Source organism: Nicotiana tabacum, chromosome 18, assembly GCF_000715075.1.
Source record: "Nicotiana tabacum cultivar K326 chromosome 18, ASM71507v2, whole genome shotgun sequence".
NCBI lineage: Eukaryota > Viridiplantae > Streptophyta > Magnoliopsida > Solanales > Solanaceae > Nicotiana > Nicotiana tabacum.
Window position 1 is genome coordinate 33,491,593 of NC_134097.1, and position 26,170 is coordinate 33,517,762.

The 26,170-nt window shown below is 37.0% G+C and overlaps 1 protein-coding gene and 1 long non-coding RNA gene across 3 annotated transcripts in view; both read left to right on the plus strand.

Annotated features, from left to right (window-relative positions):
* The first annotated feature begins 1,010 nt into the window (after window positions 1–1,010).
* The window catches only part of LOC107775459 (nucleobase-ascorbate transporter 6), a 33,101-nt gene continuing 7,941 nt past the window's right edge, over window positions 1,011–26,170 (plus strand). The window contains exons 1-9 of one of the 2 annotated variants that reach the window (XM_075236767.1): window positions 1,011–1,314; window positions 5,081–5,178; window positions 5,291–5,464; window positions 12,054–12,154; window positions 12,361–12,436; window positions 12,565–12,624; window positions 12,721–12,905; window positions 13,192–13,288; window positions 20,204–20,290. In XM_075236767.1, coding sequence (XP_075092868.1) covers window positions 1,200–1,314; window positions 5,081–5,178; window positions 5,291–5,464; window positions 12,054–12,154; window positions 12,361–12,436; window positions 12,565–12,624; window positions 12,721–12,905; window positions 13,192–13,288; window positions 20,204–20,290 — 993 coding nt within the window. In that variant the 5' untranslated portion in view covers window positions 1,011–1,199. The remainder of the gene's footprint in view (window positions 1,315–5,080; window positions 5,179–5,290; window positions 5,465–12,053; window positions 12,155–12,360; window positions 12,437–12,564; window positions 12,625–12,720; window positions 12,906–13,191; window positions 13,289–20,203; window positions 20,291–26,170) is intronic. The other variant, XR_012701988.1, reaches the window with a different exon arrangement.
* On the plus strand, window positions 23,908–25,229 carry LOC142172889 (uncharacterized). Its single transcript, XR_012701989.1, has 3 exons — window positions 23,908–24,194; window positions 24,702–24,967; window positions 25,094–25,229. It is a non-coding gene; the product is annotated as an uncharacterized LOC142172889 (long non-coding RNA).

Here is a 26,170-nt window from a genome sequence, read left to right on the forward strand (position 1 = left end):
ACCACATAATTTTAATTGGGAAATAATTCTGAACATAGCAGAATTATACTCACTGATAGATTTAAAATCTTGTAGCCTTAGATGAGTCCAATCATAACGTGCCTGTGGAAGAACGACCATCTTCAGGTGGTCATATCTATCTTTCAAATTATTCCACAATATGACTGGATCTTTAATAGTGAGATATTCCATTTTCAGGCCCTCATCAAGGTGATGGCGTAGGAATATCATTGCTTTGGCACGGTCTTGGTTCGATGCCTGATTATTATCCATGATGGTGTCTGCCAGACCCATCGCATCAAGATGAATTTCAGCATCAAGCACCCAAGACATGTAGCTTTTGCCTGATATATCCAGGGCTACAAATTCAAGTTTAGAAAGATTTGACATTATTTAGGAAAAGAAAGTTCTTACCTCAGATACTTTCAAAATATTTGCTCGAGATGGTAGAGCTTCGTGCTGATAACGTGTTATAAAATAAAGACTGTAAAATAAAGACAAGTATAGAGAGAAACTGATATATTATTCGAACTCAAACTGATGTACATAATGAACTGAAATCTCTTCTATTTATAGAAAAAAAGAAGCTGCTCTGTAAGCTGCTACTACAAGCTGTTGTGTAAGCTGCTACTACAAGCTGCTGTGTAAGCTGCTGCTGTACCAGATATGGATAATCTTCTACTGAGAGCAATATTTATCCATAACGTAGTACTGAATGAATAAGCTTATTATACCCGGTATGGATAATCTTCTACCGGGGTAATATTTATCCATAACTGGGTACTGAAAAGATAAGCTTATTATATCCGATATGGATAAACTTCTACTGGAATAATATTTATCCATAGCCGGGTACCGAAGTGATAAGCTTCTTGAGGAAGCTTATTTCCAATATAGTACTAAATAGATAAACATATTTACGGTGGAATCACATATGGATAAGTTTCTTCAAGAAGCTTATTTACAACGGAGTACCAAATGACATAATATAATATATTTATAATAGTATTGTTCCTTTGTGGGTGACCTAGTTTTCTGTGTGCTAAACTTTGAGCCTTTTCTTTATAAGTCTTGCTTTATTGGTTCTTTGACATTCTTTTCTCTTGATTCTTTGAATTTCCTAACATATTTTCTCCTTAGTTTCTGAAGGGATTTGGGGTTTGCACTACTTTTAGTCAAAATAGTGGAGAAAGAAAGAAATGGCAGGACATGGAAGAGTAGCTTCAGCACCAATTGCAAGTGACCCAGTGCCACATCCACCAAAGATTCAGCTTCCCAATGTTTCCTACTGCATTTGTAATCACCCCCCATGGCGTAAGTCTACATTCCTTTGATTTTATATGTTCCTGTTTTGGGTTTCACGGGACCGTTTAGTTTCTTTGAGCGAGACTGTTTCTGCATTGTTGATGTTTTTTTCACCTAGGTGGTTGAGGCCTATGGGCAAAAATTTGGGGTGGTTCAGGTTCGAATATCCGATACAACACTTATCATCTGTGCTTAGGGTTGAACAATACTATGTGGTAGTAGCCAGTGGGCTAGCGGGTGGATAAATCCAAAAGAAAATTATTTGTGCATATGGGTCCGAATCTAGCCACAAGCAATACATTACAATCAATACGGGCTAAAGAAATCAATTCCACAAGAAAAATACGAAATTATAAGCCAAAATCCGAAATTGGCCAAAAACCGGTCCCCGACCCACATCTCAAAATCCAACAAAAGTCACAAAATCTGAAAGCCCATTCACTCACGAGTCACCATATGAAATTTATCAAAATCCGGCACCAAATCGACACTCAAATCCCCAAAATCAACTCACTAATTCCCTAGCCTCAAATCCCCAAATTATGCCTCAAATCCCCAAATTACTCCTCAAAAACACTTAAACTAGGTGGGAAAATCAATGGAGAAACATAATTATTGAAGAAATCTAACCACAAGTGACTTACCTCAAAACCCCCTTCGAAATCTCTCTAAAAAATCGCCCAATTCCGAGTCCCAAATGTTAAAATGAAGCCAAAATCGCGAAACCTAGCATTTATATGTTCTGCCCAGTTAAACCGCACCTGCGGTCCAAAAATCCGCTTCTGCGGTGAAAGCTCCACACCTGCGGAAGTCACTTAACCTATCTGGGCTCGCACCTGCGGTCTAGGCCTTGAACTTGCGTAGGCACTTCTGCGGTCCACCATCTCCTTCTGCGGAAACATCCTTCACCCATTCATTCCTTCAACTCCGCTTCTGCGCCTTTTTCGCCGCATCTACGGCTCGCAGGTGCGGGAGAACCTTCACACCTGCAACTCCAGCTCCTCTCTTCCTTGCCCGCTTCTACGGCTTCCTTCCTGCTTCTGCGGTCTCGGACCTACGGTGCCCACTTCGTAGGTGCGATTACACCAACAGTGGAATTTCTTCAGCAACTTATCAACTTCAAAACTTGATACGTTAATCACCTGAAAATAACCCAAGGCCCCCTGGACCTCAACCAAACATACCAACGAGTCTTAAAACATCATACGAACTTAGTCGAATCCTTAAACCACCTCAAATAACATTAAAAACACGAATTGCACACGAGTTGAAGCCTAATGAACTTTGAAATTTCCAAATTCTACAAACGATGTCGAAACTCATCAAATCACGTCCGATTGACCTCAAATTTTACACACAAGTCACAAATGACCCCATGAACCTACTCTAAGTTCCGGAATTCCAATCCGAGCCCGATATAAAAAGTCCAACCCTCGTTCAAACTTTCCAAAATTTCAAGTTTCGCCATTTCAAGCCTAATTCTACAACGGACCTCCAAATCACAATCCGGACAAGTTCTTTAGTCCAAAATCAACTAACGGAGCTAACGGAACCATCAAAGCTCAAATCTGAGGTCGTTTACATACAAGTCAATATCCGGTCAACTTTTCCAACTTAAGTTTTCAATTAAGAGATTAAGTGTCTCAATTCACTTTGAAATCTCTCCGAACCCAAACCAACCAACCCGGTAAGTCATATAATAGAGCACAAAAGGAGCAGAAAATGCGGAAACAGGGCTACAATTCTCAAAATGACCGGCCGGGTCGTTACACAAGGTGTGGCCCAAGGTATGAAGACTTCCGGGGCTAGACTAAAGTATCAAATTTTGTATCATCTAAGATGGGCCATATCAAACCATCAACAGTGACCATGGCACTGGTTTGGTATATGTGATCAAGTCCTCTCTCTTTCTCATAAGATTTAATGTGTAGTTGTCAAATGGACGAGACCTCTATCCAACTGAATAAAGATCAACACTGATGGTAGTTGGAATAGGGAAGGGATCAGGGGGGCTGGAGGTATAGGTAGAGATTCTGATGGTAGTTTGATCATGGCGTTTGCAAATACTTTAGGAAGGGGCAGCAGCAATATAGCAGAGGCTAAGGAAGCTTGGCTAGGAGCGAAGAGGTGCATCTCACAAGGCTATCAAAACAACTGAATAAAGATCAACACTGATGGTGGTGATCGATATGATTAAAGGGAATACGAAGGTGGCTTGGCATATGCAGGACATCATTTTGAACATTAGGCAACTTCTCCAACATGTTAATAGTAAAATCCAACATTGCTATCAGGAGGCTAATAGGTAGAGATTCTGATGGTAGTTTGATCATGGCGTTTGTAAATACTTTAGGAAGGGGCAGCAGCAATATAGCAGAGGCTAAGGAAGCTTGGCTAGGAGCGAAGAGGTGCATCTCACAAGGCTATCAAAACAACTGAATAAAGATCAACACTGATGGTGGTGATCGATATGATTAAAGGGAATACGAAGGTGGCTTGGCATATGCAGGACATCATTTTGAACATTAGGCAACTTCTCCAACATGTTAATAGTAAAATCCAACATTGCTATCAGGAGGCTAACCAAGTTGCAGATGCTCTTGCTAAATGGGGCATTAAGGAATATAACTCTTTTTTCTTTTCATTAAGGGAGCTTCCTAAACATGCAGCTGGTTCATATCTTCTGAACAAGGCCCAAATGGCATCAATAAGGCATAAGCAAAGGAGAAACATGCTCGTATCAAGCTATTTTTGGTTTGTTAGGTGGTAATTGCTGGTAACATTTTGCTGGATAACTGGGGCAAATATACTGGGAACCAACCTTATATATGACCCTATGAATATGTACATAGTCTAGAGAATGCCAATATGCAACTTAGAATAGTCTGTAATTTTATAATATGGTTTTGTTTGTAGCTACTAGGAACTTTCTTAACAGAGGACGTTGATGCACGCCTCTGTTTCTGATGTCATTTTTCGGTGATCAATAGAAGGATCGTGCTTCCTAAAGGCATAAATTTTATTTTTAAAAAAAGAGGGTGAGAGACAGATTGGATGTTTTAGCAAAAGTCATGTTTGTGGTGCGTACGAATACTTCAGGGTCGACAACTTTGGTTTAAAATTTCATAAGCAAGAGCAGCTGAGGCTCACAGAACATCTATTGTTTTTCTGTATGTTCTACATTCACGTCCCTACCTTGGGTTATATAATACAACCCAAGGAGCGTATACAAGTACAACTCACAGACTAAGAGACTCCTACAATCTGGTCCTATACATGAAGTAACGTGCAGGCCAGGATATTCACATTGAACCAAATTAGGTCTCCGCTATCATCCACAATTCCTTATCCCATTCAGCTTCACTTTCAAAACAGCTTAGAGATCTCTAGTATAAACAAGAGAGCTGACTGTATACACAATTTTTTCCTCCGTCCCGTGTCATTTTTCGCTTCTCGAGATTTAAACTGTGTAAACTTTGACCAACATTTTAAAAATATTGACATGAGAAAAATTGCAACTTATAGAACTTTCTTATAGTTTTGAATATCTAAATTTTAATTTTAAAATATTGAGTTGATCTAATTCAATTTAACTTCAAAAATTAGTCTAATTAATTAATCAGAAGTGACAGATAAATTGGGATGGGGAGGGTGTATTATTTGGTGGCTGACATAGTATTTACTCTGTAAAGTATTTTCTTGTTTTCCTGTTACTGCTGTTGAACAAGAATGCTGTGGAACGCTTCTCTGATTTTGTCTAATTGCTGGAATGCAGCTGAGGCTATTCTGCACGGTTTTCAACATTATCTTGTTATGCTTGGTACAACAGTTATCATCCCTACAACTCTGGTTCCACAAATGGGAGGTGGAAATGTGAGGCTTCCAGACACATTGAACTACTTAACGACTTAAGATACGAATTTCACTTGAACTCAAGTAGTGTTACAGGTTTTTAATGAAAGAATACCTGCTCGTTAATTTGCAGGAGGAGAAAGCCAAAGTTATTCAGACATTGCTATTTGTTGCTGGTCTGAACACCTTGTTGCAGTCTCTCTTTGGGACCAGACTGCCTGCTGTGATGGGAGGGTCTTACACCTTCGTTGCACCTACAGTCTCGATTATCATTTCTGGACGATGGAGTGATGAAGACCCTGTTTCGGTTGGTGTCTTCTTCAAACACTTAGTTATTTCTCTTCTATTGTTTGGATCATCTGTTAATCAACTAATTATTTGTTGAATGTCGGAGTCAAAAGCAGAGATATTGGTCTAGTTAGCTTTTCTATGGAGTTAGTTGGGGAATGCATGGAATAAGCAGTTCAACAGTTGTTATTGTCATTTAGGTAGGATGCTGGGAGAACAAACTAGAGTTGGGTTTAGGTTTGGTTCTAAACCCAAAACCAGTAGTTTAGTTTAAAAGAGTTTATACGGCCATCCAAAGAATATCTACACACATATATATAAGCATCTTTAAAATGTGAGATTTGTATTCTTAAAACTAAAGCAGGTTGTCTACCACAACATGTAAAAATAATCTGATAATGTAAAAATTTCTTACATTGATGTATATATAACTTAAACTCGGTTTACAATTAGAATTTAAGTTCTATGGATTGACTGTGTAAAAGATATTTACACCATTAAGTTATCAAAAGGTAATTGTAAGTAATTTTATTTAATAGCATTGATTTTATAACATAAAATAAACGGCAAATAACCTGTTATGACAGACTAAATTATACCGAGAGTGTCACGACCCAAAATCCATCAAAGACCGTGATGGCGCCGGTCACCTCGGTCAGGCAAGCCAACATTGAGTAATTAATTAAACCCTCATTTTAATATTTTAGGAACCATAATTTCCTTTAATTTAACTAGTAAAAGGTAATCATCACTGAATAAATAAAATATTTACAACTTTTAATATTAAATATCCCATAATCATCCCAGAACCCAGAGTCACAAGTGCATGAGCAATCACTAAGAAATCAAATGAAGTACAATAACTGTCTGGAATACAGATTTGGACAAGAAGTAAATACAATACACTGAAAGAGACTATGCTGGCTGCGGGTCACCTCGAGAGATGCAGCTCGCTTAAGTCTCCGTATCATCCATACCGCTATGCCCATTAGTTCGTTAGAGGTACATGTGCATGTGTAACAAAAATGCACAACAAGTGTAGCATGAGTACAAAAACAACGTGTACTCAGTAAGTATCCCATCTAATCTCGAAGAAGTAGAGACGAGAGGTCGACTTCGACACTTACTAGTGGTCCAATGATAATATACCAATAATTTAATAAATCGAGGATTTTCATAAAAATGACAGTAACTCAAATAGCATGAGGCAAGTAAACAATTCTTTCGTTTATAGGAAATTCCCAAATTCATTTTCATCATTTATACATTTATCTCAGGCCAGGGAGAAACAAATATCAACATCTATGAATTTCAAGGCAAGCAATACAAGCACGCGCAAATCATGTCGAGGTCGTACAACCCGATCCAACAAATATTTAAACTATGCACTGCCAGAGGGTCGAATGACGCGAACCATAAATGCATCTATTACCCCGCTCGCGAATCATACATGCGACGCGGTCAAATATAAATAAACAATCACCCCACTCGCGAATCATACATGCGATGCAGGTACACATAGAAACACGCATTCAAACAGTCAATCAAGACTTCATCAGGGAAAAACAATTACCCAAAGAAATAGCAATTCTTTTTAACGGTCAAGAAAATTATGTTTTAATTCCTTTACCAATTTAATATGATTTAAGCATTTTAAATTGACAACAAGATTCCAAATATTACAAGTAGAGCATGCTTTTAGGTCCTAGACTACCCAGACTTATGCATAATAGTAACTACGCATGGACTCTCGTCACCTTGTGCGTACGTAGCCCCCACAAATAAGAGCACATATCCAATTAATTTACCTATGGGGACAATTCCCTCCTACAAGGTTAGAAAAGAGACTCACCTCGCTCCGAAGCCCACTTTCCGGTCCAAGATTATGCTCAAACCCTCAATTCAGTGCCGAACAATCCAAAACTATTGAAATAGTGTATAAACTAATCAATACATGTTCAAAAATTCATATTCCAACTATTAAGGTGATTACCCAACCCTAAACGTAAGATTCCTAAAATTCACCCCCGGGCCCACGTGCCTGAATTCCGGAAATTTTAGAAGAAAATTGTTACCCATAACCTTATGAAGTCAAATATGTGATTTTTACCAAATTCCATATCCATTTTCGTGGTTAAATCTTGTCACGACCCCGGTTCGCCCTCTGTTCATCGTGACGACACCTAGTCTCTACGACTAGGTAAGCCTAAATTGTGGAAGAAAAACCAAATTTGCCGAAGTAAAATAATTTAAAACAGAAATAAGGTAATAACAATATTTAACTAAGCCGCTCGACATACTCCATATTTAAATCTCAAAACAATAACTAAATCCAAGACCCGAAAACCCACAAATTTCAAGCTAAGAGATACATAAGAAGCTCTAACTCCAGAAATGTCTAATAAAGGGGAATACTGAAGGGCTACACTATTACAGTAAGATAGAGAGGGACTCCTCGGTCTGCGGACGCGGCAGATATACCTCGAAGTCTCTACAGAGCGCCTCGCCTCAAGGATAGTGAGTCTGAGCAGAGGTACCTAGATATGCACATGAAAAACATGCGTAGAAAGGGCATAAGTACACCACAACAGTACTCAGTAAGTGCCAAGCCTAACCTCGGTCGGGTAGTGACGAGGAAGGTCAGGGCCCTACTGAGATTTAATAAATATAAAGATGACATGATAAGATATACAAGATAATAAGGATTACAATAACGGAAAACAGAGATAAAGGCAAACCACAAGAAGTACCACTCATAACAAGGATGATAACCGGGGATCTCTTGGTATCCCGAGGATCTCTTGGTATCCTCAATATATGCTAGGGATCTCTTGGTATCCTCAATATACGTGCCAGGGATCTCTTGGTATCCCACACCTTAGTTCAGATCATAAATACATGCAGGGGATCTCCTGGGATGCCTTCCGGCAGTCCCAAAGTAAAAACACACAGCAACAACACAAGAATACCCAATTAAGCTAAATTTCGTACCAAGTAAATAGTTAATTCTAGCCTAACATGCTTCACGTAATGCAATTAAGGCAGTTTAAGCAAATAGGCAATTAAGTCAACTAAACATGCTTTCCTAAACTAGCAACATGCTAAATTCGCAAGTAGAATAAAATAGGAAAAAGAACTCAATTGAAATACTTAAGGAAAAAAAAAAAAATCAGATTTTCAACAATTAGCTCAAGTGCGCACTCGTCACCTCGCGTACAAGGCATTTCAATTATCAAATATATCATATCCTAAGGGGAAGGTCCCCCGTACAAGGTTAGGCAAGCCACTTACCTCGAACCAGCTCAAATCAACCCGAAACCACGCTCTTGCCACGAGTACTCGACTCCAAATGGTCCAAATCTATTCAATTCGATTGCATAATGGGGAAGGTCCCCCGTACAAGGTTAGGCAAGCCAGTTACCTCGAACCAGCTCAAATCAACCCGAAACCACGCTCTTGCCACGAGTACTCGACTCCAAATGGTCCAAATCTATTCAATTCAATTGCATAATGTAAATAACACTTCAAGTAACTCTACAATTAAATTCTAAGCTAATACGCGAAATTAGGTAAAATGACCAAAACGCCCCTTAGGCCCATGTCTCGGAATCGAGTAAAATTTACATTTTCAGAATCCTCATACTCTCACGAGTCTAACCATACCAAAATTATCCAAATCCGATGTCAAATCCCCAATCAAAACTCAAATTTTTGGTCTAAGAACTTTTCCCAAATTTTCATACAAATTCCGAAATTTAATGATGAATTCATGTTTGGATTAATGGGTTACAAGCAAAAAGGAGTTAAGAATCGTTACCCAATCGATATCTCTGAAAATCCCTCAAAATCTCGGTCAAATTCGAGCTCCCAAACTTAAGTTTTGATAAAAATGGCTAAACCCTCGATTTTGAAATTTTATATGCTGCCTAGGTATTTCCTTCTTCACAAACGCGATGCACTAAAGTCCACTAGTCAGTCTCCCTCTTCGCGAACGCGATGCCTGAGCCGCGAACGCGATGATCATTTCTCTTCTCCTACGCGAACGCGAGACTTCATTCGCGAACGTGTAGGCACACAGTCCCGCAGCCTCGCGAATGCGGAAGCTCCTTCGCTAACGCGAAGCGTTAATTCCTCACCAGCCCCAGCTCCCCTTCGCGAACGCGAGATCCCACTCGCGAACGCGAAGAAGGAAACCAGAATTGACTGCTGCAACATTTTTTGCAATTTTCTAAGTCCAAAAATGATCCGTTGAGCATCCGAAACACACCCGAGGCCCCCGGGACCTCAACCAAACCTGCCAACCAATCCTAAAACATCATTCAAACTTGTTCCAACCTTCGGAACGCTCAAAACAACATCAAAACACCTATTTTTCATCGGATTCAAGCCTAAGAATTCCTAAAAATCTAAAAACACGCTTTCGATCAAAAAGTCTATCAAACCTCGCCCGAATGACCTGAAATTTTGCACACACGTCACATTCTACACTATGGAACTACTCCAACTTTCGGAATTCCATTCCGACCGTCGGATCAAAATCTCACTATCGAACCGGAAACTTCAAAAATTCAACTTTCGGCATTTCAAGCCTAAATTAGCTACGGACCTCCAAAACATAATCCGAACACGCCCCTAAGCCCGAAATCACCAACGGAGCTAACGGAACCATCAGATTTCCATTCCGAGGCCGTCTTCACACTGTTCCGACTACGATCAACTTTCCAACATTTAAGCTCTCATTTAGAGACTAAGTGTCCCAAAACTTTCCGAAACTTAAAACCGAACGTCTCGACGAATAAAAATAGCAGAAATAGACTCGGGGAAAGCAGTTAATAGGGGATTGGGACGTTAATTCTCAAGACGACCGGTCAGGTCGTCACAAATCTCATTTTTTTACAAAACCTAGATTTTCATCTAAACCCTTGATTTCACCAATTTTTACATGTTAATCTATCCATAATCTATGTATTAAACTCATGTTGTGTAGAAATTACTTACCTCAAAGTGCTAGGTGAAAACCCTCTTCCAAAAGTTCCAAAAATCGCCCAAATTCGAGACTCAAAACTCCAAAATGAGTAAAAAATGGCTGACTCCCGTTTTTAGGCATTCTGCCGATGCGAGTCGCATGTATGAAATGCGACTTTGCCTGATTTTCAAGCAAAAATGAGCTACTATCGGCCTTCAGTCAATGGACCATAACTTTCTGTACAAATATCCAAATGATGAAGGGTTTATCTTTTTGGAAACTAGAATGCAGGGGCTATAACTTTCATGTTTTGCAAATTTTCAGATTCCTTATAGATTGCAAGATATGAGCTTCCAAAATCGACTGCTCGCATCAGAAATTTTCTGGCGAAACAGCTTCTGCAATAGAATTTCAGCAGCTTTCTATGTCCGAAATCCATTCCGTTAACCTTCCGAAATCTCGAGACCTTAACCAATTATACCAACATGTCCCAAAACATGATACGAACTCGCTCGAGGCCTCAAATCACATCAAACAACGTCGAAATCATGAATCACACTCAAATTCAAGCTTAATGAACTTTAAAATTTCAAACTTCTACTTTCGTTGCTTAAACCTATCAAATCACGTCCGATTGACCTCAAATTTTGCGCACAAGTCATACTTGACATTACGGACCTACTCCAGCTTGCGGAATCGGAGTCCGACCCCGATATCAAAAAGTCCACTTCCGGTCAAACTCCTCAAAAACCTTCAAATTTCTATCTTTAGCCAAATGACTCCAAAATGATCTACGGACCCCCGAATTCACTTTCGATCGGGCTCCCAACACTAGAATCACCATACGGAGCTATCCCCAGACTCGGAATCCCAAATGGACATTGATAACACTGAAAGGCACTTTAACCCAAACTTTTGAAATCCTTCCAAAAATGCTAACTCCCACAATAGGTGCCGAAACGTTCCCGGGTCTTCCAAAACCCAATCTGGACATACGCCCAAGTCTGAAACTATCATACGAACCTGCTGGAACCTTCGAATCCCGATTCCGAAGTCGTTTACTCAAAAATCCAATCTTAGTCAATTCTTTCAACTTAAAGCTTCTGAAATGAGAATTCTCTCCCCAAATCAACTCCGAACTTTCCGGAATTCAATTCCGACCATGCGTACAAGGCATAATACCTGAAATGAAGCTGCTCGTGGCCTCAAACCGCTGAACGACACGCTAGAGCTCAAAACGACCGGTCGGGTCGTTATAGAGAGTGAAAAAAATTCATTACGGTCTGTGATCATAACTTAGTGGCTGTTTGTGCAACGTGGCTCGACCCCTTCAAACATCTGAGAGAAAATAATAATTTATAAATTTTGGAAGATACCTCCAAATATACACCCAAACATTAACTATAAATTTCCGCAATAACATTTTGAGAACCAAATTTAAATACTACTTTCTAAGTGTCAAAACAAACTGATGCACATAATAATTTATTTTCCGCTTAATATATGATTCATGTCGGTGCCCATTTCTTTAACTTCGCCACTAGCTAGTCGGAAGAAGTTTTGAGACATAGGAGTCATCCATTGCATCTTGGTGATATTGGGTGTTAATTTTTTTGTTTATGTTTCCTATATGATTCATCAGAAATTCAAGAAGATAATGCGGGCGACTCAAGGTGCACATATTGCGGCTTCAACACTTCAGATAGTCCTAGGCTTCAGTGGCCTCTGGCGCAAGGTTACACGGTTTGTTATATCACAAGATCTCTCCTGGTTTTGTACAATCAAGCACATACTTTTCTGCTCTTGGATATTGTTATGCTATACTAATGATAGATTAATTGCTCTAATAAGGATCACTTTTCGGTGGTTTAATGTCTGCTCAGTTATGTTGAGTGCTTCGTGCACGTACACTAGCTCTAATAGGCATTTTACTTTCCGCGGATTCTTAGGTTTTTGAGCCCACTTTCAGTTGTTCCTTTGGTTTCTCTTGTTGGCTTTGGGCTTTATGAGTTTGGTTTTACTGGGGTAAGTATCGCAACTCGCTAAATTTATAAGTGTTGATGATATCTTGCATTATGATATTTTCTATTTAATTCTGATCAATGGGGTTGATACTGTAGGATGATTGTTAAATCTACTTTATCTTTGTTTAGGTTGCCAAATGTGTTGAAGTTGGGTTGCCAGAGCTAGTCCTTTTGGTCATTTTCTCTCAGGTGGGATGCTTTGTCTAGAAATCAGATATTTCACTTGAACATTATTTTACATGGAAGACATTGTAGGTATAAAGGTACAAATTCTGGTTATTGCAGTATTTTGCCTATTTGATATGCCCAAGGAAGATGATATTTGATAGTTTTACTGTTAGTATCACGGTGGCCATTGTATGGATTTATGCACACCTACTCACCATGCGTGGGGCTTACAATGGAAAGCCACCAAAGACACAAGCAAGCTGCAGAACTGATCGTGCTGGACTCATTGATGTTGCTCCATGGCAAGTGCTCTTCCTGTCCTCCCCCTTTTAATTTCCCTAATGCATTGATTCTCATATTGTAGACTGCATTAGATTGTTTGTTGGTCAATTTTAAACTATTTTCATTGCTACTATCTAGGAGCAGAACAAAATTTACTTCATATTTTGAACTACTTTTTTAACTCATGGTCTAATGATTGTATCAAGGAAGTCGTATTGTTTGAAAAACATTCCATTCTACTTATTTCTTGCTTAAATTTGTAACTTTAACGATTTCCTCTTATTCCTCGCTGGCACTAATTTGCAGGATTAGTATTCCTTACCCCTTCCAATGGGGACTTCCTTCGTTTGATGTCGGTGAAGCATTTGCTATGATGATGGCCACTTTTGTTGCTCTTGTAGAGGTTTGTTTACTCGTCAGAGCTTGGACAAAGATAGTACTAAAATATTTTGAATGCTTTATTGATTTTTGTGAAAGTCTCTAATTGGGTGTAAGAAATAAAGTAAGATTTTTACAACTTGTGATCTAATATAAAAATTTGTATGGCAAAAATTCATTTCATTAAATGTAAAAGGGGATTTTAAAGTTGAATTGTTACCAAATATAGAAAGATGCCATTATTTTTGAATTGACTAAAAAGAAAAGATTATCCTATAAATTGGGACAGAGGGAATATCTTTGGCTGGTTTTGTAGACACTTAGGGGTCGTCTGATTTGAAAACAAGTTGTCCTAGAATTAATTATTTCGGATTAGTTATCCCGGGATTATTATCCCACCCTCTTATAGGGATTAAAATAACAATACAATCCCAGGATTGGTTATATCGCGATTTTATCCCAACTAAATGTAGGACAAACGCATCTCAAATTTAATACCGAGATTAATTATCCCTTATCCTCGTACCAACGAGCTTAGGGTTTAAGTAGCTCCTTGTGTTGTTTTCTTTTGCTTATTCGAATATGATCTTGATTGCCTTACATTGGGCTATTTTGGAATTATGACCCTGTGGCTGTTGTTACAGATATCTCAATCTTCATCTATTTTCTCTCACTCTTTGTGCTCCCCCTCTTTCTCCGTCACCCTTTTTGCATCCTTTTTCATTCTGATGTGATTCGTTTCAAATTCAAGAGTAACTCCATAATGGATGAAATATATTGTTTTTTGACTTTTATAATATATGTTTGAAGGATCTAGAGAAAAAGGCTACTTCTTGACCCCATTTTTCTTTTAGATCCTATTTGGGATCCCTTTTTCTTCTGCACACACAAATCCAAATACATATATTTCTTTTTCCTCCATTTTTTTTCTTCAAAATCGTCTCTTTCATCTTCAGAGAAATCTTCATCATTTAAAGAGAACCTCTGTTGCATCGATCTCCTCTTCCATGCTAAAATGACTTTTCTTGCTCAAACTAGGAAGAAAAGATGGGCTGAGCATTTAAGGTTGTGTACATGTTTCATGAATGAATTGAGAATCCTTGGTTGGGAGGGCTAAGCAATTGCTAGAAAGTAATTAATGTATGAAAGTTATTGTCTAAAGGTGGAAGTTCGACCGGTAACTGCAATTGATTAGTTTGTCACCTCCATTGTTGTCCTTGTCTCCAAAGTGGACTTCTATTCCAAATTAACCTCATTGTTATCGTCATAAAAATAGCATCTTATTCTTATGTATGGGTAAAAATTCCCTCTACCATAGTGATTTCGTTGTTGGTTGAGGAACTCTTTTTTTGGTGGGACAGTGTGCTCATCCGATATAGAAGTTTTGTCAGGTATAATATCATTACTTCCTTTTGTTTTCAACATTAGCATCATTAGTATTCTCATTACCATCACCATAACCCCTAGCTTCTTCATAAGCCTTAACCTTAGGCAAGTTACATTGTTGTGCACCCACATGATCTTTAGTTGCACTGTTTATTGTACATTCTGTTTAATTGCTAGAGGCTTCTAGGAGATGCATTACTTTTACGAACATACATTTGTTTTTGCCTCTTTTTGGTTTTGGTATTGCTCCAAGGTCGCTCCTTGTCCTTTAGATATTCACCCTGTTGTTTATTTTTCCCTATGTTATTATTTCTCAGCCATATGCTTCAACTCTTTATCCTTGTTCTGTCCATTATCATTTTTGCCAAGCTCAGTTTGTTCATCATCCTCAACATTCCATTCTTTTTTTGCATTGCTTTTCCGAATGCCCTTGCTGTGAGTACTTAAGACAATAAGAAGGACTGTTCTCATATTCTATTTTCTGCCAAATGTCCTCAACAATCTCACTCCCCGACCTCTTAAAATTGACCCAAACTTCATTTAACAACTTGTTTGGATGGTTGTTACTTGTTGTATTGTATCGTACTGTTACTTTAAATACAATTTTTGTCTTGAATATTACTTAAATTTTATGGTATCATATCGTTAAATCCGTTGTTGCATAACGACGAAAAATGCCACTTTATGGAACGACCGATTTGGTGTGGTCGCGTCGTTCCCTTATTTTTTTCCTCTGATCTTGCCTTCCATATTATTAAATAATCTCATTTTATGCTTTATCCTACCTTTTTATATAATAATTCTACCTCGTGTCTTTTTTTAATTTTATAATATTGCAAATTTATTCTTCATATTGTTGATGACATCATGAAACGGCGGAAACTAATACAATCTATCCAAACATTATATACATCAAAAAGATACAATACAATATTATAAGATACATTATGAAACCATACATAACAACCATCCAAACAAGCTGTTAGTCGATCCTTTGCTAAATCAATCTCTACTTTAACTGTAGCAGCAGAAGGTCTACCCCTTTTTTTTTTTTTTTTAAAACTAACAGACTGCCAAGTCTAGAGCAACTAGATGACCTTTGGCCCGTGCTAGCACGGGCCCAACATAGTATGTGGTTCAATTTTCGGTATGTATGCAAAATTTAAACTTATTTATCTGGTTTTAGTTACGTTTTCCTTTCTACAAAAAGTAACTAAAGTTTTTTATAAAGAACATACAAATTCTGTCATACACTACAATTTATATACAATTTGAGCATAACTTTTTGTTGTACAAATGACATACAAAAATAAATATACAATCTATTTATGTCTTACTCTTCGAGTTTCAATCTAAAATTTCATGCAAAATCAACTCGAATCTTCACCAAATTGATATATAAACGCCAAAGGATATTTCAATTACTTGCGACGTCTAATTTAGATAAATAATAATTTTGTAAGATTCTATTTTTGATTCAAAGCTTCGAAACTTTTATGGATGTCAACGGAGTTTAAGCTTATGTCTTTACGTTTCACACGTCTTAAAAAATTGTGTATAAATGAATACATAAATAAGTTTCACATAAAAGAACAAATAAATGGTTTCAGCCTCGCCTTCAGCAAGGTTCCTTTTTTTTTTTTTTTAAGTATCTTGACTTTAGCATTGTTAGGATGACGTAAAAAATGATGTGATAGTTAACATGGATCAATTATACGGGATGTGATTTTTTTCAAGGAAGCTTTAGTTCGTCCCTTTTTTGGGATAAGTTTATCCTTCATAGTTTAAAAACGAAGACGGGAGGTGCAGTAAAAAATAAGGATTTCTAGCCTATAAGCTGGTAAGAGTGCGTAGGCCTATCTCTATATACGTCATAGAAGTGACAAGCAGGCGGGTCGGGTATGGTTTGGGTCGAAACGGGTAATGAAAAAACAAACAAATTATCCGACCCGACCCCTATTTAATACGGATAAAAAACAGATCAACCGGCGAATAATATGTGTAACTATATTATCCATGACTTCTTGCATATGATCACTTTTGGGAGAATTCTTAGTCTCCCTAACTTGAGGAACCCCCAATTTGAGGCTTTACAAATGTAAAAGTTAGACTCGTTGGTTATCCATTGGTTATCCATTTTCTAAATGGATAAAATGGTTCTTATCCATATTTGACCCGTTTTTAAAATGTTCATTATCCAACCCATTTTTTGTGGATAATATGGGTAGTTAACTATTTTCTTTTAACCATTTTGCCATCCCTAGTATGTCGGATAGAGTTGGGTGGAATGGGGGAGAAAGAAGAGAGAGAAAGAATGAGGAAGATTGCAGTCTAAATACATTATTTTGTATAAAATTGGTAAATTATATATCAAATATTATAAAAGCATTGTAGAGTTGTATAAAACTTTCTAATATGTGTATTGGAACTTATTCTAAATACTCATAAGCTTTTTTTGCTTAACACACATGTAGACCTATTGTTTTGCAACAACATCGCAAAGTTGTATAGAACTTTCAAATATATGTACTTAAATTGCTAAACATAAGATTGTATAGAACTTTGAAATATGTGTACTGAAATTGCTAAATATATAAGTAGTTTTTTCAACACATGAGTGTGACAAAGTTTCCATCTGTAGTTTTCTCCATGAATAGAACTTTCGTTACATCTTTTACCTTTTGGGATAAGTTTTGAATACCTCAATAAATGACAGTTAAGATAAATAAATACTTTAAAAATAAATAATACAGAACAAATAACCACATCATGTGTAAAGTAACAAATTGTAATCTAAATGGATTTTCTTTGCTAAACAACTTAAATGAATATGGTGGTTTTCTTTTAAAATTATCCTATTTTAGAGTGTTTGTCCAAGTTTTTATGAAAAAATAGCTTTTAAGTATTAGCATAAGTTGTTTTTCAGAAGCTGAAAAATAGCTTTTCCCTATAAACACTTTTGAAACCTAGGTCGAGCATAAATTGTTCTAATATTGAGAATTGAAACATAAATTGTAGTAACTCTCTAGTAGTACTTTTTCTGAAATAGTTTTGACAAAAAGATCTTGTCAAAATAAATAAATTTAGGAGGTTTGGCCAAAATGCATGTTAAATTGGGTAAAACTATTACTATAACTTAATTAGCGTCACAACTTCTTACAAAATATATTATCGGATAACTTTGTTGAAAACCCAATTGGAGCTCCATAGAATTGTTTTCGTTATATTTCCTAACAAATATCAAATGTTTACATTTACAAAAATAAATTTAGGCAATTTTTCAAATTAAAACAAATAATATTCCCTAATTGTTGGAGCTCATGCTTAACTTACTAATGAATCGACTTTTGCGAGTATCCCGATTTTCTATAATTAACTTTCAAGATGTGGCTAACTTATTATATTAGTCTATTACCTTCTTTTTTTTAAAGTTGCATTGCAAATACCAGTGTATTATTGTTTGTTCGATTTTTTTGACTATATTTGTTAACTTTATATTTGTTATGATCACTATTTTTAATTTAAAATTAATGTATTTGTGTCTTTGACCAATTTGTAAAGATAATAATCTACGGAAGAAGTTAAGTCAAGCTATTATAAAAGTTATTTCTAAGGAGGAGGGTCGACATATATAGGTAAAAAGACTGGAACGATTGGGCCCCAACGTTGCAGTGCTACTAATGACGGATGTTATGGATATTTTGTCCAAATAAGGAAATGCACAATATACAAGGCAATCTAGTACTACAAGATTAAAGCACAGTTGTGCGCGAAATGCCAAAATTGTCCCTGGTCGGCAAGCTGACCTTCAACTGCTTCTCTCGCTCTTCTATATATTAGTAATTACTTTTCCAATTGGGGACAGGATTCTAACCAGACCTTCCTTTCTCCTCAAGTGCAATGGGAGGCTGAGTCAGGGGTCCGCAAGTACAACCCACACTAGTGCAATTGCTGTTTCCTCTTTCGGATCAAAGTCAGGGGTCCGCAAAAAATTCTTATGTTGGATCCAGTAACAAGCATCTTAGTTTTGGAATAAATGGGTAAGAATTCGGATTCTTCAGCAAAGTGAATAAAAACATGCCTGAAATCGTAATAAACAATTTGAATTTAACCCTTAAATGGACTCTGTTCCAAAAACTCTCACCTTATCATATCCATTTTAGCCTTACCATGGGAGAACTTCCCAACTAGTGTGTACTTACAATCTTCAGCTAAAATATCAAGGTACTCTTCCGGGAGAAGTATACACATGGTTTACCAATGTAGGTTTTGTGGCTATTGTGAGATGGGAAAAGAGGTCTTCGTCCTGATCTAATACCTTATGTCCCCTTAAGAACAGTAGGAAAAGACGTCCCAACAGTTGCCGTCGCGTTACTGCTCGTCTGAGTATTCGGGTCGGTGAAGATGTTCGCATCAGGCGGCTGAGGCAAGGGATGTATCCCACTCGCCGGTAGAGATTCAGCTGATGTTTCCATGGAGAAGACGCGTGAGGCACACACTTATATTTTGACCCAGATCCTCTTCTTATATGAGAGGGCAATTCTTGTGTGATTTACTTTTCTTTGTTTCCCATTTTTCTTAAGAAACATACTTTTTCTTTTCTTCTAAAGAAACTGATTTTTTGGGAGAATCTTACACAAATATCCTAAAAGAGTCTCAACTTATCAAGCTTTAGTCATTAATTATACACTTACCAAACTAGTCAAACAACTATAAAAATTGAAAAGCCAATTAGATTTATCAAAACAAATTTGAAAATTTATGGCCAAATGCTAACAAAGAAATAAGGTTATTTCTCTCCAAGAATCATACACAAAGATCTCCTACCATATTTTTAAGCGTGATTAGCAATATTAGATGCAAGACGGAAAGGTAATTTCATAGATGAGATAACAAATAAGGTGATAAAATACAAAAATAATATATTTGTACAAGATTCCAAAAATCTAAGCAAAAACAGACCCTTTTCAAATGGGTATGGTTGAGATTCAACATATAGATGTGTCAATATACAAAATTTGAGGAAGATTGTAGATGATTTGGACTGAATTAATATCAAAATTCGTAGTTAAAATCGAATTCATAAAGTTCTTCTGTGACACATGTATCAAACATGTATCACACATGTATCTCACATGCATGTATACATGGATATACATGTAATACACATTTGATACAAATATGATACATTTCTGATACACGAGTGATACGTAATGTGATACACATCATTTTTTAATGTTCATCTTCTACTTGGAATTTTCAATTCAAACCACCTTAAAACTCCACCAAATCATCCCAAAACTGAGATTCAAGCTCTTTACGATTTACCCAATCTATTCTAATAACACACACTCAAAAGAAAGCAAAAACTTACTTTTTTTTTGCTACAAATAACTAATTGGCTAATATTAATAATATTTTTATGAATTGGCTAGTTTTTATAATTAGCAAAAAACAGATACTTTTTTTTTTCCTGAAGAAACAGATGTTTTTATTTTTAAAGATATAGGCCTTGAACTAACTTCTTTTCACGCTTGTACTCTTTGGTGTTCAGTCCACTGGTTCTTTTATTGCAATTGCAAGACACACATCTGGCACTCCTGTGCCCCCATCAATACTAAGTCGTGGTGCTGGTTGGCAGGTAAACAGTTTTTCTTCCCTTGAATCTTTCCCCTTTCCCTCACCAGAGGCAGATTAGGGGGCAGAAGGGTGTTCACCAGAGCCCCTTTCGCCGAAAAATTACACTATATACGTAATGAAAATCTGTTTTTTACCTCTATATATTATGTTTTGAATCCCTTGACACAGCCCAAATGCATAGTTTAGGGGTCAAGGGGGTTCAAAAACTTTATAAGGCCATTAGTTCTATTCTCACTAGCTACAATCTTTTTAACTTTTTTCTTTTATTGAACTCCCTTGGCGGTAATCCTGCATCCGCTACTGCCTCTCACCCTCTTGTAAAGTAAGCAAAGAAGAGTAAAAGAGAAAGTTCGATTGGATTGAATTTTTTTTTTCCAAAAATAATGGACCATTTCTCGATTTGTGCATGTTAAAAGTTCTGTTGAATTGATTTAAGCGGAGCTTTAATCGGAATCAGATGAGTAGAACTTTTAGGGAAGTTTTATGTGAAGTCGGTAAGTAGATTAAGAGAATTACACAAAATTGGAACATTGTCGATCTGTTCCAGTCTCAGCATTTTCCAGATGCACAATTTACCATAAGAATAATCACTTGTTTTACGAAATCCCAACACCCAACTCTAACTAGAATGCTTTCTTCCCGTAACACAAGTCAAAATATGTGTCCATTCAACTGCAAGTTTGCAATCCGAGATGTCTGATCTGGTTCATGTACTTGGAACTATAATATTTAATATAATGCTAATTTTTGTAAATTTTGTTATAAATTTATTTTGCATTGATCCATTTAGGCTGTGACAATACATGTCAGATGTGATATTTCTTGAGATAGCAGATATCATACTTTATGTGGTTAAGGGATTGGAAGTCAATAGTATTTTCTCTTTCTAGCTTCCCCTAAAATATTCTCTTTTTCTCTGCTCTCTGTCTTTCATTTTCTGCATTGAAGGATTGTACTTCATGAGTACAAGGCATTTATACACTTACAGAAGAGACTATCAGGAAAACTAATCAAAACAAATAAAGGAAAATATCCTACGGATCTGCTCTTATAATTGAATCACCTATATATAGAGAGTAATGTATTAACGACTAATTATTCTGTAACACTCCCCTCAAGCTGGAGCATTGATATTGATCATCCCTAGCCTATTACAGAGATAATCAACTTGAGCTCCATTCAAAGCTTTTGTGAACAAATCATTTAGTTGTTCTCATGTCTCCGCATGATTAGTGCAAAATCGAGTTTTCTTGAATCATCCCACAAATAAAGTGACAGTCAACCTCTATATGTTTAGTTATTTCGTGATATATGGGATCTGAGGTGATATGAAGAGCAGCTTACTTATCACACTAGAGTTTTGGTGGTGCATAGAGCTTCAACTCAATTTCTGTCAGAAGATGATGATCACATGATCTCATATGTTGACTATGCCATAGCTCCATACTCAAATTCTGCACTGGACCATGATACACCATTTTATTTCTTACTTCTCCATGATACCAAATTTCCACCAGCAAAGACACAATAGTCAGTAGTATCTCTTCTATCAATTTTGGATCCAGCCTAGTTAGTTTCTACAAAGCACTCAATTCGACTATGTCTATTATTGTCTTATAATATGCGAGTCCATGGGCTCCTTGTAAGTAGCATAGAATCTGCTTCAAAGCTACTCAATGTTTGAATGTAGGTGCAAGCATGAATAGGCTAACAGCACTTGGTGCTAAAACAATATCTGAACGAGTTATATGGAGATAGTTTAATCTTTCAACTGACCTCCTATATCTATCTAAGTCATCAAAGTTCTTAAGATGCACATTAGGAACCATTGGAGTACTACAATGCTTGGCTGCCTTCTTTCCAATTCCAGCAAGCACGTCAAGGATATAATTTTCTCTAGCTTACTGAATTTATCAAACCAAGCACGGGGATCATGCTTCTAACCATACAAGGATTTCTTCAATTGATAGGCTTTCCTATACTCCCTTTAGCAACAATATCAAGTTGTTATCCCATATACACCTCTTCTTGGAGATCACCATGAAGCAGTGGATTATTGATATTTTACCGATGTAAAGGCCAATGCTGAGAAGCAACTAAAGAAATAAACAATTTGACACATGGAGTTCCCCCGGAGAAAAGTGTTTGAATAATTCACTAAATAAGTTTTAACATACCCTTTCGCCACCAGTTTGGCCCTTAAGTCTGGCAATAAAACCATCTAGATTTACCTTAACTATAATGACCCATTTGCATCCTACTGCCTTTTCTTCTTTTGGTAAGTACACCAAGTCCCAAGTGTGATTCTCATCTAATGCATGTACCTTCTCATGCATTACATCATACTATCCGGGGTGACTTAAAACTTTAACTGCCTTAGGCATAAAGATAGAATCTATAGAGTCAATTAAAGCACTAGATGCAGGAGATAAATGGTAATAAGAGATACAATTAGCAACGGAATATGTAGTTATACACTGATGTTCACCTTCACGAAGAACAATAGGAAGAAGGATTGAGTGGAGGAGTATCAAATGACGATGAAGCTAGTGCAGGACATGTATTATTGGTCTCTCTTCTCCTGGAATAAACTTGAACAATCAGTGACTTTGCTGGAGTAGATGGAAGACCATAATCCAACGAATACGTAAGGGAGGAACTAGAAAAAACATCCTGATCCGTCAGTTGTTCTACACTTGGTGAAGTGATCTTGTAGATGAGCCATTCTTTCATATTCCGCTGACTTGGAGAAATGTGAGAGAAGGAAAAAAAATAGGATGTTCTTAGAGAAGACCATATCAGTATAGACCATATATCGGTAAGTACTAGAGAGTAGTCACCAATAACTCTTCTGATATCCCAAAAAGAAACACTTTAAGGCCTTAGGGTCCAGTTTAATAATATGGGGACTTATATCACGAACATAGCATGTAATACCAAACACACTTGGCTCTATAGGAAATAATGGCTTATTAGGAAGAGCAAAAAAAATACTATAGCGAATGTCACCGTTAAGTACTGTAAATGGCATGTCATTAATTGAAAAGTTGGTTATGGAAAGCGCATCAACCCAAAATGGCTTTAGGGACTTACACTTGGAAAAGCAACGCACATGCGATATAATAAAGTGTTTGTTGTTCCTCAACAACTCCATTGAGAGGGAGTATCAACATAAGAAGATTGATGGAGAACACTATGTTGATTCATATAGTTCTAAAATGACATGTGTTCTTTAGCATTATCGCACCTTAATGTCACATAAAAACATTAAATTGTGTCTTTATTTTAGCACAAAATATAGGCAAATGAGAAAACAACTTAGAGCGATTCTTCGTATAAAATAAATTCTTCTCGTTTGAGAAAAATCATCTATAGAGATTAAAGGAAAAAGATAAAAGATTCTGATTTTATTAGATTTGTATGATCTTTAGGAGATATAGATGTAGATATTTTAGGAAAATGTTTAAACAGAAAATCCCTTGAAATCAGGGATCTCCTTGAGTCAAGGGATTGTTACCATCTTTTGTAGAACTCTTCTTTGTATAAATTCATGACTCTTACACAGATTTGATTATGGAATAAAAGAATATTTTTCTACTCAAACTTTCATGGTATCAGAGCCATAAGTGAAAGAGACTGCTGCTTCAGATTCAACTCGTGCCATCATGAGCCTAAGCGGAGATACATCAAATTACTCATTCTAGTTAACTGTCCATAAGCTGAATGGATGGAATTATCTGGAATGGGCTCAGTCCGTTAAACTGGCCATAGATGAAAGAGGAAAATTAGGTATTTGACCAGAGAAACTCAAAGGCCAAAAGCCGAAGATTCAAAAGCCAGCACGTGGAAGTCTGAAAATTCACTCATCAGCGCATGACTGATTAATTCCATGGAGCCATCTGTAGGTAAACCTTACCTTTTCCTTCCCACAGCAAAAGATATTTGGGAGGCTGTGAGAGAAACTTACTCAGATTTAGAAAATTTCTCACAAATCTTTGAGGTAAAAACAAAACTGTGGAAGTCTAGACAAGGGGAGCGTGAAGTTACTGATTTTTATGATGAGATGATGTGTCTTTGGCAAGAGTTAAATCAATGCTATAATGATGAGTGGGACTGTCCAACTGATAGTGTTAGGTTTATGAAAAAAGAAGAAAGTGATCGTGTGTGTATTTATTTTTGGCTGGGTTAAATAAGGAGTATGATGAGGTTAGATCCTGGATTTTAGGAAAGAAACCATTGCCAACTCTTAGGTAAGCTTTTTCGGAGATAAGGAGAGAAGAGAGTAGGCGGAAGGTGATGCTAAAACCAAATTCAGATTCAGATTTCAAAATGCTAGAGAACTCTGCACTAGCTACAGTAATAAATGAGACTGAAGGGGATAAAAAGAAAAAACCTTGGTGTGAGCATTGCAGGAAGCCGTGGCACACAAAAGAGACATGCTGGAAAATACACGGGAAATCTCCAAATTGGAAGAAAAAAGGAAATGATGGTCGATTTGGCCAGCCACTTGACAATGGAGCATTGCAGGTTTTCGGGGATGACAAGGGCCAACAGACTACTTCAGATTTACCTCAGTTCACAAAGGAACAGTTAGAGTTTCTGCATAATCTTTTGCAATCTCCACAAATTTGAGGTGGAAACACTCCAAGCCAACCATCTTGCTCATTTGTCCAAAGAGGTATCCTTCCCTCGGTCTTTCTTGGTAGTAGTACCCCGTGAAAATTCCCTTGGATTATTGATTCCGGAGCAACTAATCATATGACCAGTTGTTCCTAATCCTTTTCCACATATGTCCCATCTGCAGGAAATAAAAAGATTTGGGTGGCAGTAGCTGGGATGGGAACAGTTAAAATTTCACCCCGTCTTGTCCTACATGATGTTCTTCATGTTCCTAAGTTATCATGTAATTTATTATCAGTAAGTAAACTTGTTCATGCCCTTCGTTGTCGTGCCATTTTTGAGCCTTTCCGTTGTGAATTTCAAGAACTAATCTCGAGGAGGACGATTGGCAGTGCTAGAGAAAGTGAAGGTCTTTATGTCTTCGAGGATGGATCTAATTTTAGTTTTCAATCTCCAAGTACCTGTTTGAACTAGTTTTATTTGTAATAATGTTATGCTTTGGCATTACAGGTTGGGATATCCTAGTTTTTTCTATTTAAAACATCTGTTTCCGAGTTTATTTAATAATAAAAGTCCATTTCTTTTCAATTGTGAAGTTTGTGAAATTGTGAAGTATCACCGAACCTCCTTCCCATCTAAGCCATATAATGCTACGAAACCTTTTCTCCTAATTCACAGTGATGTTAGTGGACCATCTAGGATTCCTACCATGACAGGGAAAAAATGGTTTGTAAGCTTTATTGATGATCATACGAGACTTAGTTGGGTATACTTATTGGAAGACAAATTTGAAGTCAAAGAGATCTTTAGAATGTTTTATGCTATAATTGAAACACAATTTCAGGTGAAGATACAAATATTTAGGAGTGACAATGGAAGAGAATACCTTAATGAAGCATTAGGGGATTTTTTCTTAGAAAAAGGCATAGTACATCAAAGATCATGTCCAGATTCTCCCCAACCAAATGGGGTTGCAGAGAGAAAAAACAGACATCTCTTAGAGGTTACTAGGGCTTTATTATTTACTAGTAATGTTCCTAAGTATCTCTGGGGGGAAGCTCTTCTAACGCCATTTTTTTGATCAACAGAATGCCTTTCAAAAGTTTTACATTTCAAGACACCTTTAAGTGTGTTTCAGGAGACTTTTCCTTCCTTTAGGTTGATGAATGATTTACCTTTGAAAGTTTTTGGATGCACTGCTTTTATTCATAACCGAACTCAAGGGAAATTAGATCCTAGAGCCAAAAAATGTGTTTGTGGG